The sequence below is a fragment of the Ovis canadensis genome, chromosome 2 (assembly GCF_042477335.2).
Source record: "Ovis canadensis isolate MfBH-ARS-UI-01 breed Bighorn chromosome 2, ARS-UI_OviCan_v2, whole genome shotgun sequence".
Classification (NCBI taxonomy): domain Eukaryota; kingdom Metazoa; phylum Chordata; class Mammalia; order Artiodactyla; family Bovidae; genus Ovis; species Ovis canadensis.
This window is the reverse complement of record NC_091246.1, coordinates 214,183,857-214,196,576: the sequence shown is the minus strand read 5'-3', so window position 1 is coordinate 214,196,576 and position 12,720 is coordinate 214,183,857. Positions and strand designations below refer to the sequence as shown.

General features: G+C 43.0%; 1 protein-coding gene across 3 annotated transcripts in view; it reads left to right on the top strand.

The window, feature by feature from the left end:
* Nucleotides 1-5,084, top strand: part of MDH1B (malate dehydrogenase 1B) — a 32,199-nt gene extending 27,115 nt beyond the window's left edge. For 2 of the 3 annotated variants that reach the window (XM_069574490.1, XM_069574489.1), the window contains exons 10-11: nucleotides 977-1,054; nucleotides 4,493-4,751. In XM_069574490.1, coding sequence (XP_069430591.1) covers nucleotides 977-1,054; nucleotides 4,493-4,572 — 158 coding nt within the window. In that variant the 3' untranslated portion in view covers nucleotides 4,573-4,751. Of the gene's footprint in view, nucleotides 1-976; nucleotides 1,055-4,492 lie in introns of all 3 variants that reach the window. The other variant, XM_069574488.1, reaches the window with a different exon arrangement.
* The last annotated feature ends 7,636 nt before the right edge of the window (nucleotides 5,085-12,720 follow it).

The following is a 12,720-nucleotide window of genomic DNA, read 5'->3' as shown; positions in this document are numbered from 1 at the left end:
AGAAGTTGCTGCTCCTCAGAATGGATTAACTAGTAAAAAGAAGCTGGCAGGGTACCAAAGAGTGCCCTTGGTCATACCCAAGAAGGTTTAATGAGGTCACAGTACCAGCAGTGCAGGGAAGTGCAGAGAGACCACAAGGAAAAGAGGTTATGCGCAGAGGGTGGCTTTTGAGAATTGAGACCCAGTTCTGGTTGGTGGTCAAATCACCAGGAGTGGGCCAGACCAAACAAAGCCTCAAGACCGCATGCAGGTGGGAGTGGGTACAGAAGTCCAACAAGGAGTTGCATTTACCTCGAACTCTTGTATGCTCAAAATGTAAGGCCCTCTTTTCCTGCCTGGCAGGCAAGAGTTGCAAACGCCTCTTATGATATTGACTAATAAGGCAGTCATTCTAAACTTGACTCCATTGACTGGTTGTTAGTCCTAAATTTCCCATAACCCTTGCATAGTAGAAGGTTTTCTGAAAGAAAATTACCTGATTTTATGCTGTGTTTTTATTAACAAAAGTTAAGTCATATACATATATGTGTTAGTCAGTCAGTCATGTCTGACTCTTTGCAACCCCATGAACTGTAGCCTGCCAGACTTGTCTGGCGGGAATGGAATTCTCCAGGCAAGAATGCTGGAGTGGGTAACCATTCCCTTTCTCCAGAGGATCTTCTAACCTGGGTCTCCTGCACTGTAGGCAGATTCTTTACCATCTGAGCCAACAGGGAAGCCCCATACACACACACACACACACACACACACACACACACATGTATGTGTGTTCATTCATTTGATGATGACTCTGTCACCATTGGACCCTTGTACCTTGCCCAAAACACTGTTTCACAGATTCCAAGATTAGAGCATTGAAAGTAATCAGAACTTGGCAGATTGTGGAAATTTCTGCTTATTATCATATCAACGAGATAATTCATGTATGAGATTTAATCTTTTCAATTAATTTAATACTTAATTTCCCTACTTTTAGAAACTGACTTAAACCAAGATGTAGAGACTGCTTTACCAACAAAAAATGATCATCAGGGACTTCGAAAAGTGTCAGATGGTAGGTATATCATTTGGAAGAAAGAAGTGTGCTTTTATCCAAGGCTTAACATGAAATTTCAGAGAAAGGATCATCTGTTAGCTATAAAATGGGAGTTAAATCTTTCATCTCCCTCATCCTATACTCAAAAATATCATTGTTAAAAATCTGTTGGAATCTTTGAAGGAAAGTACCGGATATTCACTAAGTACCTTCTAGATGCTGGTCACTATAAAAGACACCGGGGCCCATGGTAAGGCAGTTGTGGCCACACAAACACAGGGAAAAGAGCCCTGGAGAATATGAAAAAGTAAACACCAAGATACACAGTGAATTAAAAAATGCAATGAAACAGGGCAAGATAGGACACAAAGGAACAAAGTAAGTAATCTAGAAACTCACAAGGAAAGAAAAGATCCTTGTAGTGTATGAAAGAGGAAATTTAATAATATTTTGAAATCTAGTTGAGACTTAAGATGGTAAAAAAAAAAAATCAAATGGGCACTTATTTATTTATTCAGAAACTGTGCTGGTTTAGTCACACAGGAGGAAAAAATTCTAGCAAACTGCCATACCACGATGTACATATGTTTAACAGTTCTGTACTGTAGACTTTAAATTTTGTGAAAAGGGTAAATTCCATGTTATATATTTTTATCACACACACACTCACACACACACTGTGAGAGATGCTACGAGTGTCAATATAGATCAGATATCTTCCTTGCCCTCCAAGTGCTCCCCATCTAGCGTGGGAGACAGCAAAGCAGAGCAAAAACTACCCTGTTGAGAGATAAGTGTTATGACAGAGAGAGGCCCAGGGTATAGGGAAACCACATAAAGAGTGTTAGGGAAGGGGCTTTCAAGAAGAGAGAAAATGGGGACTGAGCCTCAAAGGAGGAGGAAGAATCACTCCTGTAACCTGGTGAAAGGAGGTGTGCTAATGGAGAGGCAGGTAGGGAAGACATTGTGAAAGGTGTCCCACCAGAAGGAAAAACAGGAGCAAAGCAGACATGTCAGGGAGTCCAGGCAGGGCCAGAAGTGTGAAACTGTTCAATTCAGTTCAGTCACTCAGTCGTGTCCAACGCTTTGCGATCTCATGGACTGCAGCACACCAGGCCTCCCTGTCCATCACCAGCTCCCGGAGTTTACTGAAACTCATGTCCATTGAGTTGATGATGCCATCCAACCATCTCATCCTGTGTCATACCCTTCACCTCTCACCTTCAATCTTTCCCAGCATCAGGGTCTTTTCAAATGAGTCAGCTCTTCCCATCAGATGGCCAAAGTATTGGAGTTTCAGTTTCAGCACCAGTCCTTCCAGTGAACATTCAGGACTGATCTCCTTTAGGATGGACTGGTTGGATCTCCTTGTGGTCCAAGGGACTCTCAAGAGTCTTCTCCAACACCACAGCTCAAAAGCATCAGTTCTTCAGCACTCAGATTTCTTTACAGTCCAGCTCTCACATCCATACATGACTACTGGAAAAACCATAGCCTTGACTAGACAGACCGTTGTTGGCAAAGTAATCTCTGCTTTTTGATATGCCGTCTAGGTTGGTCATAACTTTTCTTCCAAGGAGTAAGCGTCTTTTAATTTCATGGCTGCAGTCACCATCTACAGTGATTTTGGAATCCAAAAAATAAAATTTGTCACTATTTCTCCATCTATTTGCCATGAAGTGATGGGATCAGAAGCCATGATCTTAGTTTTCTGAATGCTGAGCTTTAAGCCAACATTTTCACTCTCCTCTTTCACTTTCATCAAGAGGCTCTTTAGTTCCTCTTCACTTTCTGCAATAAGGGTGGTGTCATCTGCATATCTGAGGTTACTGATATTTTTCCCAGCAATCTTGATTCCAGCTCTTACTTCATCCGGCCCAGCATTTTCTCATGGTGTACTCTGCATGTAAGTTAAATAAGCAGGGTGACAATATACAGCCTTGATGTACTTCTTTTCCTATTTGGAACCAGTCTGTTGTTCCATGTCCAGTTCTAACTTGCTTCCTGACTTGCATACAGATTTCTCAAGAGGCAGGTCAGGTGGTCTGGTATTCCCATCTCTTTCAGCATTTTCCACAGTTTATTGTGATCCACACAGTCAAAGCATCAAATTGGTTCTTTGGCAGCATCAAATTGTATTCAGATGATAATCAGGGTAGCTGGGACAGAACAGGGAATCCAGAAAGGATGGAGAGAGCTGAAAGAGATACATAGAGGCCATCAGCTGTTCAGCTGAATGGTCGATGGAGGGCTCTGCAACATGCCTGGTGGGTGGCTGGACAAAGCATGAAATGGATGGGAGCAGACTTAATGAATGAATCTAGCTCCCTCTAGAAGTTGGTCAAGCTGACCAAATCACTGTCCAGAGGAGCATAGTAAATTCAGTTCCACTCAGAATACTTAAGAGGTTCGGTCAGACAGTGTCTCTATGTATCTGGGTAACAGTCAACCCAGCTGGCGATAAGCAATGCCATGGAATGAGGGAGCCCACTGGGGCCCCTGTTGGGGGACTGAGCAAACACTATAAGGTCTGTCATGAAGGGGATGACTGGCAGCTTCCCAGGACAGAGGAGGAAAGGCCAAATTGTAGTCTTTGCACCAGAACCGTATAAGTTGTTCACTAAAATTTTAGGCTCTTAGGCTTGCTGCTGCTGCTGCTAAGTCGCTTCAGTCATTTCCAACTCTGTGCGACCCCATAGATGGCAGCCCACCAGGCTCCCCCGTCCCTGGGATTCTCCAGGCAAGAACACTGGAGTGGGTTGCCATTTCCTTCTCCAATGCGTGAAAGTGAAAAGTGAAAGTGAAGTCACTCAGTCGTATCCGACTCTTCATGACCCCATGGACTGCAGCCCACCAGGCTCCTCCGTCCATGGGATTTTCCAGGCAAGAGTACTGGAGTGGGGTGCCATTGCTTTCTCTGCTCTTAGGCTTAAGTAATTCATAAAAAATTTTAGTAGTGGTTAAGTGGGGAAAATGGGGTTGAATTTGGGTTGTTGTGGGGGCTATTTGTTTAATGAGCACTGGAATCAATTATAACAGTATGGTGTTTTCCATATTGAAAGGTGAACTGTGAAAAAATTTAGTAGGTATGAAGTGGATGTAATAACTAGCATTTTTTTGAGCTAGAATAAAATAGATAATAAAAGGTAAGTAAGAAGAGCAGAAACTAAATATTCTATTTAGTACATTTTTCCAGTAAACTAAATAGAATATTAATAGAAAGAAAAAGGTATGTAGAAAAGAGAAGGGTAAGAATAAATTAGAAAAGGGTATTTTCTCATGGAGCTTTTTGTTTCATTACATGCACACAAGTGCAGGTATTGATCTGGAATGTGAAAAACCAAAAACTTATAGTGGGTAATGGTCAAACAAAGTTTGAAAAGCACTCACATAGAACATCTCATGGGCTGTTAGTTATGTTCTAAACCCACCATGTTTTATCTAATTTTGTTTCAGACTATAAAGATTTGTTTACTCATCTAATGCCAGATGATGAAAAAGATCTAATTTTGTCGGATGGTGAGTCTGTTGAGTGATAAACAGTCTCCGCAGTGCTGATGATCTTGGCAGAAATCATCCAGTCTTAGAGAATGGCCTTGCGGTCAGAAAACACAGTCCAGCACCTGAAGTAACTTTGGAAGAACTCTCCTCATACTCATAGATGCTTTGAAGGAGAGATTAAAAATATGGAAGGAAATTTTATTTAAAACCAAAATTGCTTCCGTGTCATAATCACGTCATCTCTCCTCAAATACTCTAATTTCAGCTCCAGCTCCCATGTCTCATTCTTCTCACCTTTTCTTCTCAATTCCTCATTACAAAACTCAAAATAGCTGTCATGCCAAGTCAGGATCCTTCTCAGAATGGGGGTGAAAGGAAGACCCTGACAAGCCCAAGTTAGAAATCTCTTTAACAGGGGAAATCTGGAAAATTTTATACATGCTTACATATACGTATCTTGTACGTATTTGTATAGAGGCTTATATATTCTTAAAATCTGCCTAAGGAGTTGTACATCCAGAAGATAATAATAACCTATTCTGTTTCCATCTTGACTACTTCTTTACTTAAAACTGTCTGTACAGGAGGGAGCCGGTAAATGCTGAAACATTGCCGGTGACCAGAGTTTCACAGGGAGGTTGGTAGGCACTTCACTGAGAAGTTTGGCTAGAAACCCATTTGCCCCTGACAGTGGCTTATCCATGACACCATATAAAAGTGATCTGTAATCCCATATGTAAAACAGATAGCTAGTGGGAAGCTGCTGTATAGCACAGAGAGGTGAGTTAAGTGTTATGTGATGACCTAGGGGGATGAGATAGGGAGGCTGGCTCGAGATGGAGGGGATATGTGTATATATATAGCTGATCTAACATAGCAGAAACTAATACAACATTGCTAAACAATTATATTCCAATAATAAACAACAAAGCGACCTGACATCTTGCAGCTTTCAAAGAGGGCAAGGCATTCTAAGGACCTTGGAGTAGAAGGGAAAAAGATAGGGAAAAATGAGAATAATAGCAAAAATCAATATACTTTAAATACTAAAAATGCTGTTCTTCTAATTGTCTATTTACTGCATTGGATTTTTTAGATCTGATTCCTCAAAACTGGCTCTGAAAAGCCACAAAGTCAAGAATGCACAAATAGTAGGTGGTAGACAGACATTCACATTAAAAAGTGATCTTTTCTGTTATAAATAAACTGGGTAGAAGGGCTCAAGTGTCCCTGTGATACATGATCCCACATCCCTAGGAACTCAGCCTTGTTTGCTGACTCTCTGGAGCCTGGCTCCCTACTTTAAAACCAGGGTTATGACAGTGACAACAGAACCCTTCCCTCAGAATGAAGAAGGAAGGAAGCAGACACAGAGACATCTGCAGATCCAGATTCTCAAAGTTTGTAGCTGAGTTGTTAACAATATTTTATGCAAACAAGGCAGACATTGATGTCTTTGTGGTTAGCCAACTCAGGATCTTCACTTACGGCCTCACATGTATGCATGAGTACTCAGTCGTGTCCTACTCTTTGTGACCCCATGGCCCCGCCAGGCTCCTCTGTCCATAGAATTTTCCAGGCAAGAATACTGGAGTGGATTTCCATTTCCTTCTCCAGGAATCTTCCTGACCCAGGGACTGAACCCACGTCTCTTGTGCCTCCTGCATTGGCAGGTAGGTTCTTTTCTAGCTGAAAATGTTAGAACGGGGAAATGTTAGCACTTCTATTTCTATGTCCAGTAAGATGAACAGATCCATTGCGCCTTCCATTCTGAACTTGTGCAGTGTGGTAGGCTTTGGAGTGGGGCTAGCCATGGGGAATTAGAATTGGTGCATAGAGGAAAAGCAGGGCCAAAAGAGGAAATGAAACTGACAATATAGCCGCAGGCAAAATTCAGAGTGAGAAACAAAGGGGCCAAGAGGGACTGCACGTATAAATAGATTAAAGTCAGGAAAAGTGGCCAGAATTTAGTTTTGCTATATGAAAATATCTAGTGATGATCAGTGGTTTGATTTCCTTCATAGGGTCCCTCTCACACATGCAGTTCCTCAGCTATTGAATCAGCTTGAGTATAGCAATCCAGTAAAGGAAAGGAAGGGGGTAGCCAAAGAAAAGCCAATGAAAACATGTTGACCAATGTATTTTAAAAACAGTTACATCCTTTCGGGGATCCCCTGGTCAGTCAGTAAAGAGTCTGCCTGCAATGCAGGAGACCTGGGTTCAATCCCTGGGTCAGGAAGATCCCCTGGAGGAGGAAATGGCAACCCACTCCAGTATTCTTGCCTGAAGAATTCCATGGACAGAGGAGCCTGGTGGGCTACAGTACATGGGATCACAAAGAGTCGGACACACTAACACTTTAGAGTGACTAACACTTTGACTTTCATATGCTTTCATTACCTTCCTTTCACAGATTCTGAAGGCAAGGCTATGGAACAGTAAGAGATCAAATCAGGCCAATTATAAGATTATTTGGTAGTATAATAAATATGGAAAGACCATCAATATCTATATTTTGTTGTTGTGTAGTTGCCAAGTCCTGCCCAACTCTTTCCGACCCCATGGACTGTAGCCCACCAGGCTCCTCTGTCCATGGCATTTCCCAGGCAAGAATTCTGGAGTGAGTTGCCATTTCCTTCTCCAGGCAATCTTCCTGGCCTGGGGATCAAACCCATATCTCCTGCATTGGCAGGCAGGTTCTTTACCACTGAAGCACCAGGGAAGCCTGAATATCTGTATTCAGGGAAGAACAATTCGAAAGATTTGCTTCAGTCTTTAGCTAATATTGTACTAGACAGTTCAATAAGAGTGACAGCACACACACAAAGTCAGGTCAGTCATTTTGTATTACCTGGATTCATTGATGGTTGCTTATTGCTGTCTCTGCTCTGCTCAGTCACTTCAATTATGTCTGACTCTTTATGACCCCATGAACTGTAGCCCACCAAGCTCCTCTGTCTGTGGGATTTTCCTGGAAGAACTCTGGAGTGGGTTGCCATTTCTGTACTTTCTCCAAATAATTTGGTACCAACTGCTGTTTTTTGAACTGCGCGAAAATAGAATTGTCAGTCATTGCATCCCTGCTTATACATCCTTCTGAAAGAACCTGTTCCTCCCACAGACCAACCCTAAGACATGGGCCTAGGTGGCCACGTTTGCTCGAATGTCCTTACCACATCAGCCTCGACTGACTGGTACACACCTGACTCAAGGAGAAACAATCAGAGCTTTCTCTTGCTCTCTCAAGAAATTTGAACTCAGCAAAATGGATGAGTGAGTTGGTGTCTGAGTGAGAGCAATGGTAGTGAGCAAAAGGAAGCCACAAGGTTCTGTCTGTGGGGTCTTTAGACCTGGTCAGTTTCACGACCTTCCTAAGACTCAGCTGTACGTTGTTTCACCTTGGTATAAGTGTCATTAGAACAAACCACACTTTTAGTCTAAATTGAATAGATTCTGTTTCTTGACACCACATGTAGCCCAAGTAAACTATATTTTTTAAAAAAGCACAATCTTACACCTGGGCTTCCCAGATGACACCAGTGGTAAAGAACCTGCCTGTCAACGCAGGAGACCTAAAAGATACGGGTTCAAACCCTGAATCAGGAAGATCCCCTGGAGGAGGGCATGGCAACCCACTCCAGTATTCTTGCCTGGAGAATCCCATGGACAGAGGAACATGGTGGGCTACAGTATATAGAGTTCCAAAAGTGGGACACGACTGAAGTGATTTAGCACGCTTGCATACCTAATAATTTTATGATTTAAGAAAAATTGTAGCCTTTTATTAAAGCAATAGTAGTCATACCAGTCTGTTCATATATTTCAAGCTTTTGTTGTTGTTGTTTAGTTGCTAAGTGTCCGACTCTTTTGCGAGTCCATGGAGTGTGGCCTGCAAGGCTTCTCTGTCCATGAGATTTCCCAGGCAAGAATTCTGGAGTGGGTTGTCATTTCCTTCTCCAGGGGATCTTCCCAACCCATTGATTGAACTTGCATCTCCTGTGTCCCCTGCATTGACAGGAGGATTCTTTAAGTTTTGAAAGACCAAGAGTCATGTTGAAAACTGCTGGCACTTGTGCTTTCTCTGTAGTTTTAAATGGTGCTTAAAGTACAAATTACTTTCTGAAAATTCTGGGAGATTTCAGACGCTTCTACATTGCTTCTGTACTGTCATAATAAAATGTATGATTTTAAAACCATGGCTAACTTTGGCTTTTTTTTTTTAAGTCAGCATCTTATTTATAGTGAAGAAAACTTAATGTTAAGGACTTCAAGTGAGGTCTTGTGCCCTAATCCTACCACTTTCCCCTGCCTCTTCTCATGGGGTTCTCAACCAAAGCGGTGAGACCACCAAGGACAGTAGCTGGAGGAGAACTTGCCAGTCCTCAACACACAGCGAGCCACGTGACAGTTGCCCCCCCAACATGCAGGGCTTCTTCACGGTAAAACTGAACGAGACTGGAACGTGTGACTCAGAAACTGCAGCAAAGCGCCCTGTTCCATTTGCCTGGAGTCAGTTTTGCCCATCAGTTATCAGACTGAACTAGGAGGGAAGTCAGTGAATACAACCATGGACGAAACACCACCTTTCAAGCCAGTGGCCCTGCCCTTGAGTGAGACTCTTCCCAGTGGGTGTCAAGTGCTGACCAATCAGATAATCAGCTGCTTCTCCCAATAGGTGGACATCTAGGAAGGGGTTAGAGAGAGCCCTGAGCAGAGCTTCTCCTCTCTGGGGACACTGTAGGAAACACGCAGCCCCATCTCCAGCAGGCTGTATCTCCCAGTATGAATCAGCACTATCACTTGTTTGAACCACTATGGGGTGACAGGATGCTCTACGGTAGATGACTCCCATAGGCGAAGAGAACAAAGTGATTTTAACCACTATACCTACTACCACACATCTGCTGAAAATTAATAGAAGATACAGAATGATGGGAGGAGGAAAGTCTTTGTGTTTACTATTGGTTTAAAAGTAATGATGGTGCCATTTCAAAACTAATATCTTTCGGAGAATCACTATTTTGTTGTGTTTGGTTTTCAGCTGCTACGCTGGTTCTCACAGTAGCTTATTACATGTACTGAACCATCCTGGAAAATTTTCGAGTCTGGTCTTCCCATTAGGAGTAACTTTAATATGAGATTATTAAAAGATAATTTCTCCATGTTATTAAAACTGTCCGATAAAGGCATGAGGGATGAATATTCAGTCGGAATTTTAGAATATGACTCAGATAAAGTCATTACATATATAAAGTGGTTACTTGATTGGTACCTGGAGTATAGATTAAGTGTACATCCTTGAAACTGTAGCAGGCACTCTTAGTTGCCCTCTCTACAGCCTTGCTGCCTTTCTCCTAACTGAACGCTGATTTTGTTGGGATGGTCAATGGGCCCAACCTTAAACCATGAATCTTGATAGATCCAATATAGTCTCATTTCCCAGTGATTGGTCTAGGGGCAGGCATGTGACCCAGTTTTGTACAGTGATACATAAGGAGAAGTCATCTTCCAGAGGGGCTGTATGTGTGAAAGAGAGAGGGGTGAGGTGGGGTGGGGCCTGGAGATGGGGAAGGCAGAGAGAAAGAAAATGAGTGAATGATATGCAAGAAGAAAGCACTTTGACTTCCACCTACTTCCTTCCTGTTTAACATGTTATTCTACCAGAATGTAATGCTTGCAGCTTGGAGGATCATTCTGTGGCAATAAGGACAGACATCACTGGTAGGATACCACCAGGAGAGTAGAAGTGTAGCAAGAGAAAAACCTGATGCCTGAACCCAAGGCCTCAATGACTTCAAAAGGCCTCAGAGCCAACCTTGGATCAACTTCAGAGTTTCTGTCAAACAAATGACAAACATAGTTTAAGCCCCTGTTGTGGTTTCTGTTAGTTAAACAGCCAAAAGCTATATAACTTGATGGAGAAATAGCTTTTGTTTTGTTATTGTTACTGGGAATGAATAGGAAATATATTTAGATAATTTAGACAATTCTCCCACTCAGGTTCCAAAGCTGTATTGACTTTCATATTTTTAGTGTTCTCAGTTCCAGTTAGTAAATGTTACCAGCCTACTTCAGTCCTAGACCAGTAGTTTTCAGTGTCAGCAGGAATCAGAATAATATGTCAAAAGCACATTGCTGGGCCCCATCTGCAGAGTCTCTGATTCAGCAGGTCTTACGTGGGGTCTGAAAATCTACATTCTTCACAAATTCCCAGGCGGCGCTAATGTTGCTAATCTGGGGACCGCACTTTGATAATCACTGCCCCAGCTAATGGGCAGTCACCTCCTAAGTCAACCGCCTCCCCAATTCCCTTTATCGACACCTATAGTCCTAAAGCTGTGGTTTTTCCAGTAGTCATGTATGGATGTGACAGTTGAACTATACAGAAAGCTGAGTGCACAAGAATTGATGCTTTTGAACTGTGGTGTTGGAGAAGACTCCTGAGAGTCCCTTGGACCCCAAGGAGATCCAACCAGTCCATCCTAAAGGAAATCAGTCCTGAATATTCTTTGGAAGGACTGATGTTGAAGCTGAAACTCCTATACTTTGGCCACCTGAGGCGAAGAACTGACTCACTGGAAAAGACGCTGATGCTGGGAAAGATGGAAGGTGGGAGGAGAAGGGGACAACAGAGGATGAGATGGTTGGATGGCATCACTGATGCAATGGACATGGGTTTGAGTAGGCTCCGGGAGTTGGTGATGGACAGGGAAGCCTGGTGTGCTGCAGTCTGTGGGGTCACAAAGAGTCGGACACGACTGAGTGACTGAACTATAGTCCTGACACTCACTTTCTGGCCACAGGATTCCACTCACCAGCCCAGTGTTTCAGGACTTCTTCATGCCACCCAGACTGGTCTGCCACAATCCTCTGAGCTTTAGTTTTGCTGCCTCCCCATTCTCTCAGACCACTGGCCCTGCCTAGAGTCTTATCTCAGTGAAGCCTCCTTGGGTCTGACACAGTGGGGTGACCTTCCTTCTCCTGAACAAATCACTTCTTTTTATCTCAGAAAGAAGGAAATTATGGAATTCCAACAGACAGAAATAGATTAAAGAGCGTTTTCCGCCCTCTACTCCCCGCCAGGTGGGAAATAATGTTGTATATAACCTTCATTTGCTCCTTTGCTGGCCTTAACATGAGCATCTTTACCTCTAAAATGGTCCTTGCCCAGAGCTGAATGCTTACTCATTCTGCAGAGGACACAAAAATGTTACCTACACTGACAGCTTAGCTGCTGGAAGCAAAGCCCATAACCCTCCCAAGCCTGAGCAGCTGCTCTGTGTCTTTGATTAATTTCTTCTGGGCAGAAATTATAAGCCCTCAGAGATCTCTGATCACAAGCTGCTCACTTCATTGGTCCAAGGAAGCATGATTTCTGTACAAAGAGCCGTAAGCATGGTTTTGCAGAGGCATGGTTTCCTACTTTCCTTTAGGTACAATACCTGTCTTAGGGAAAGTGGCCCCAGGCCCGAGTGTCTCTTGCCCAAGAACAGCAGGCAATAGTCACTCAAGTAATGCCACCAAGTCAGGTTTTCATCCACAGCCCCCAGAAATCACTGCGATGATTGAAAAATCTCATGATGCATCCTCAGTCCTCATACAGATTTGACCCATCAGCAGTGTTTGACATGGTGGATCATTTCCCTCTCTTTGTATCACTTGCCTTCCAGTGCAGGGCACTCCCATGGTTTTCTTCCTACTTCATCCCATGAGGTGCCCCACTTTTTCCTCTGGATCTTTTGCTAATTCCCCCTCTTCTCTTGTAAGGTTGGAGTGCTCCAAGAGTCTATCCTTGGTTATCTTCTTTATCTACACTCATCTGACAATAATTCCGTTTAGTTCCACGGCTTTACATTCTGTCTGTCTGTAGGTAACTCTCCAACTAATATCTGCAGACTTTCATCTCTTCCAAAGTTTGCGCTTTTCTATTTTTCTTCAAATTCCCAGTTAAATGGCAAATAGGCAAATAAATTGACAAGTCCCCAATTTCTCTTTTATTCCAGCATCTCACACCTCAGACTTGTTCCTCCCCCAGATCCTCAGTGAAGGGGAACTTTTCCTTCCAATTGCTCAAACCAAAATCACTGGAGTCACCCTTGACTTCTCATTCCCTCACGTTCTACATCCAGTCTCTTAGGAAATCCTACTGGCTCCAACTCCAAAGCATTCTCCTGTAAATCAGA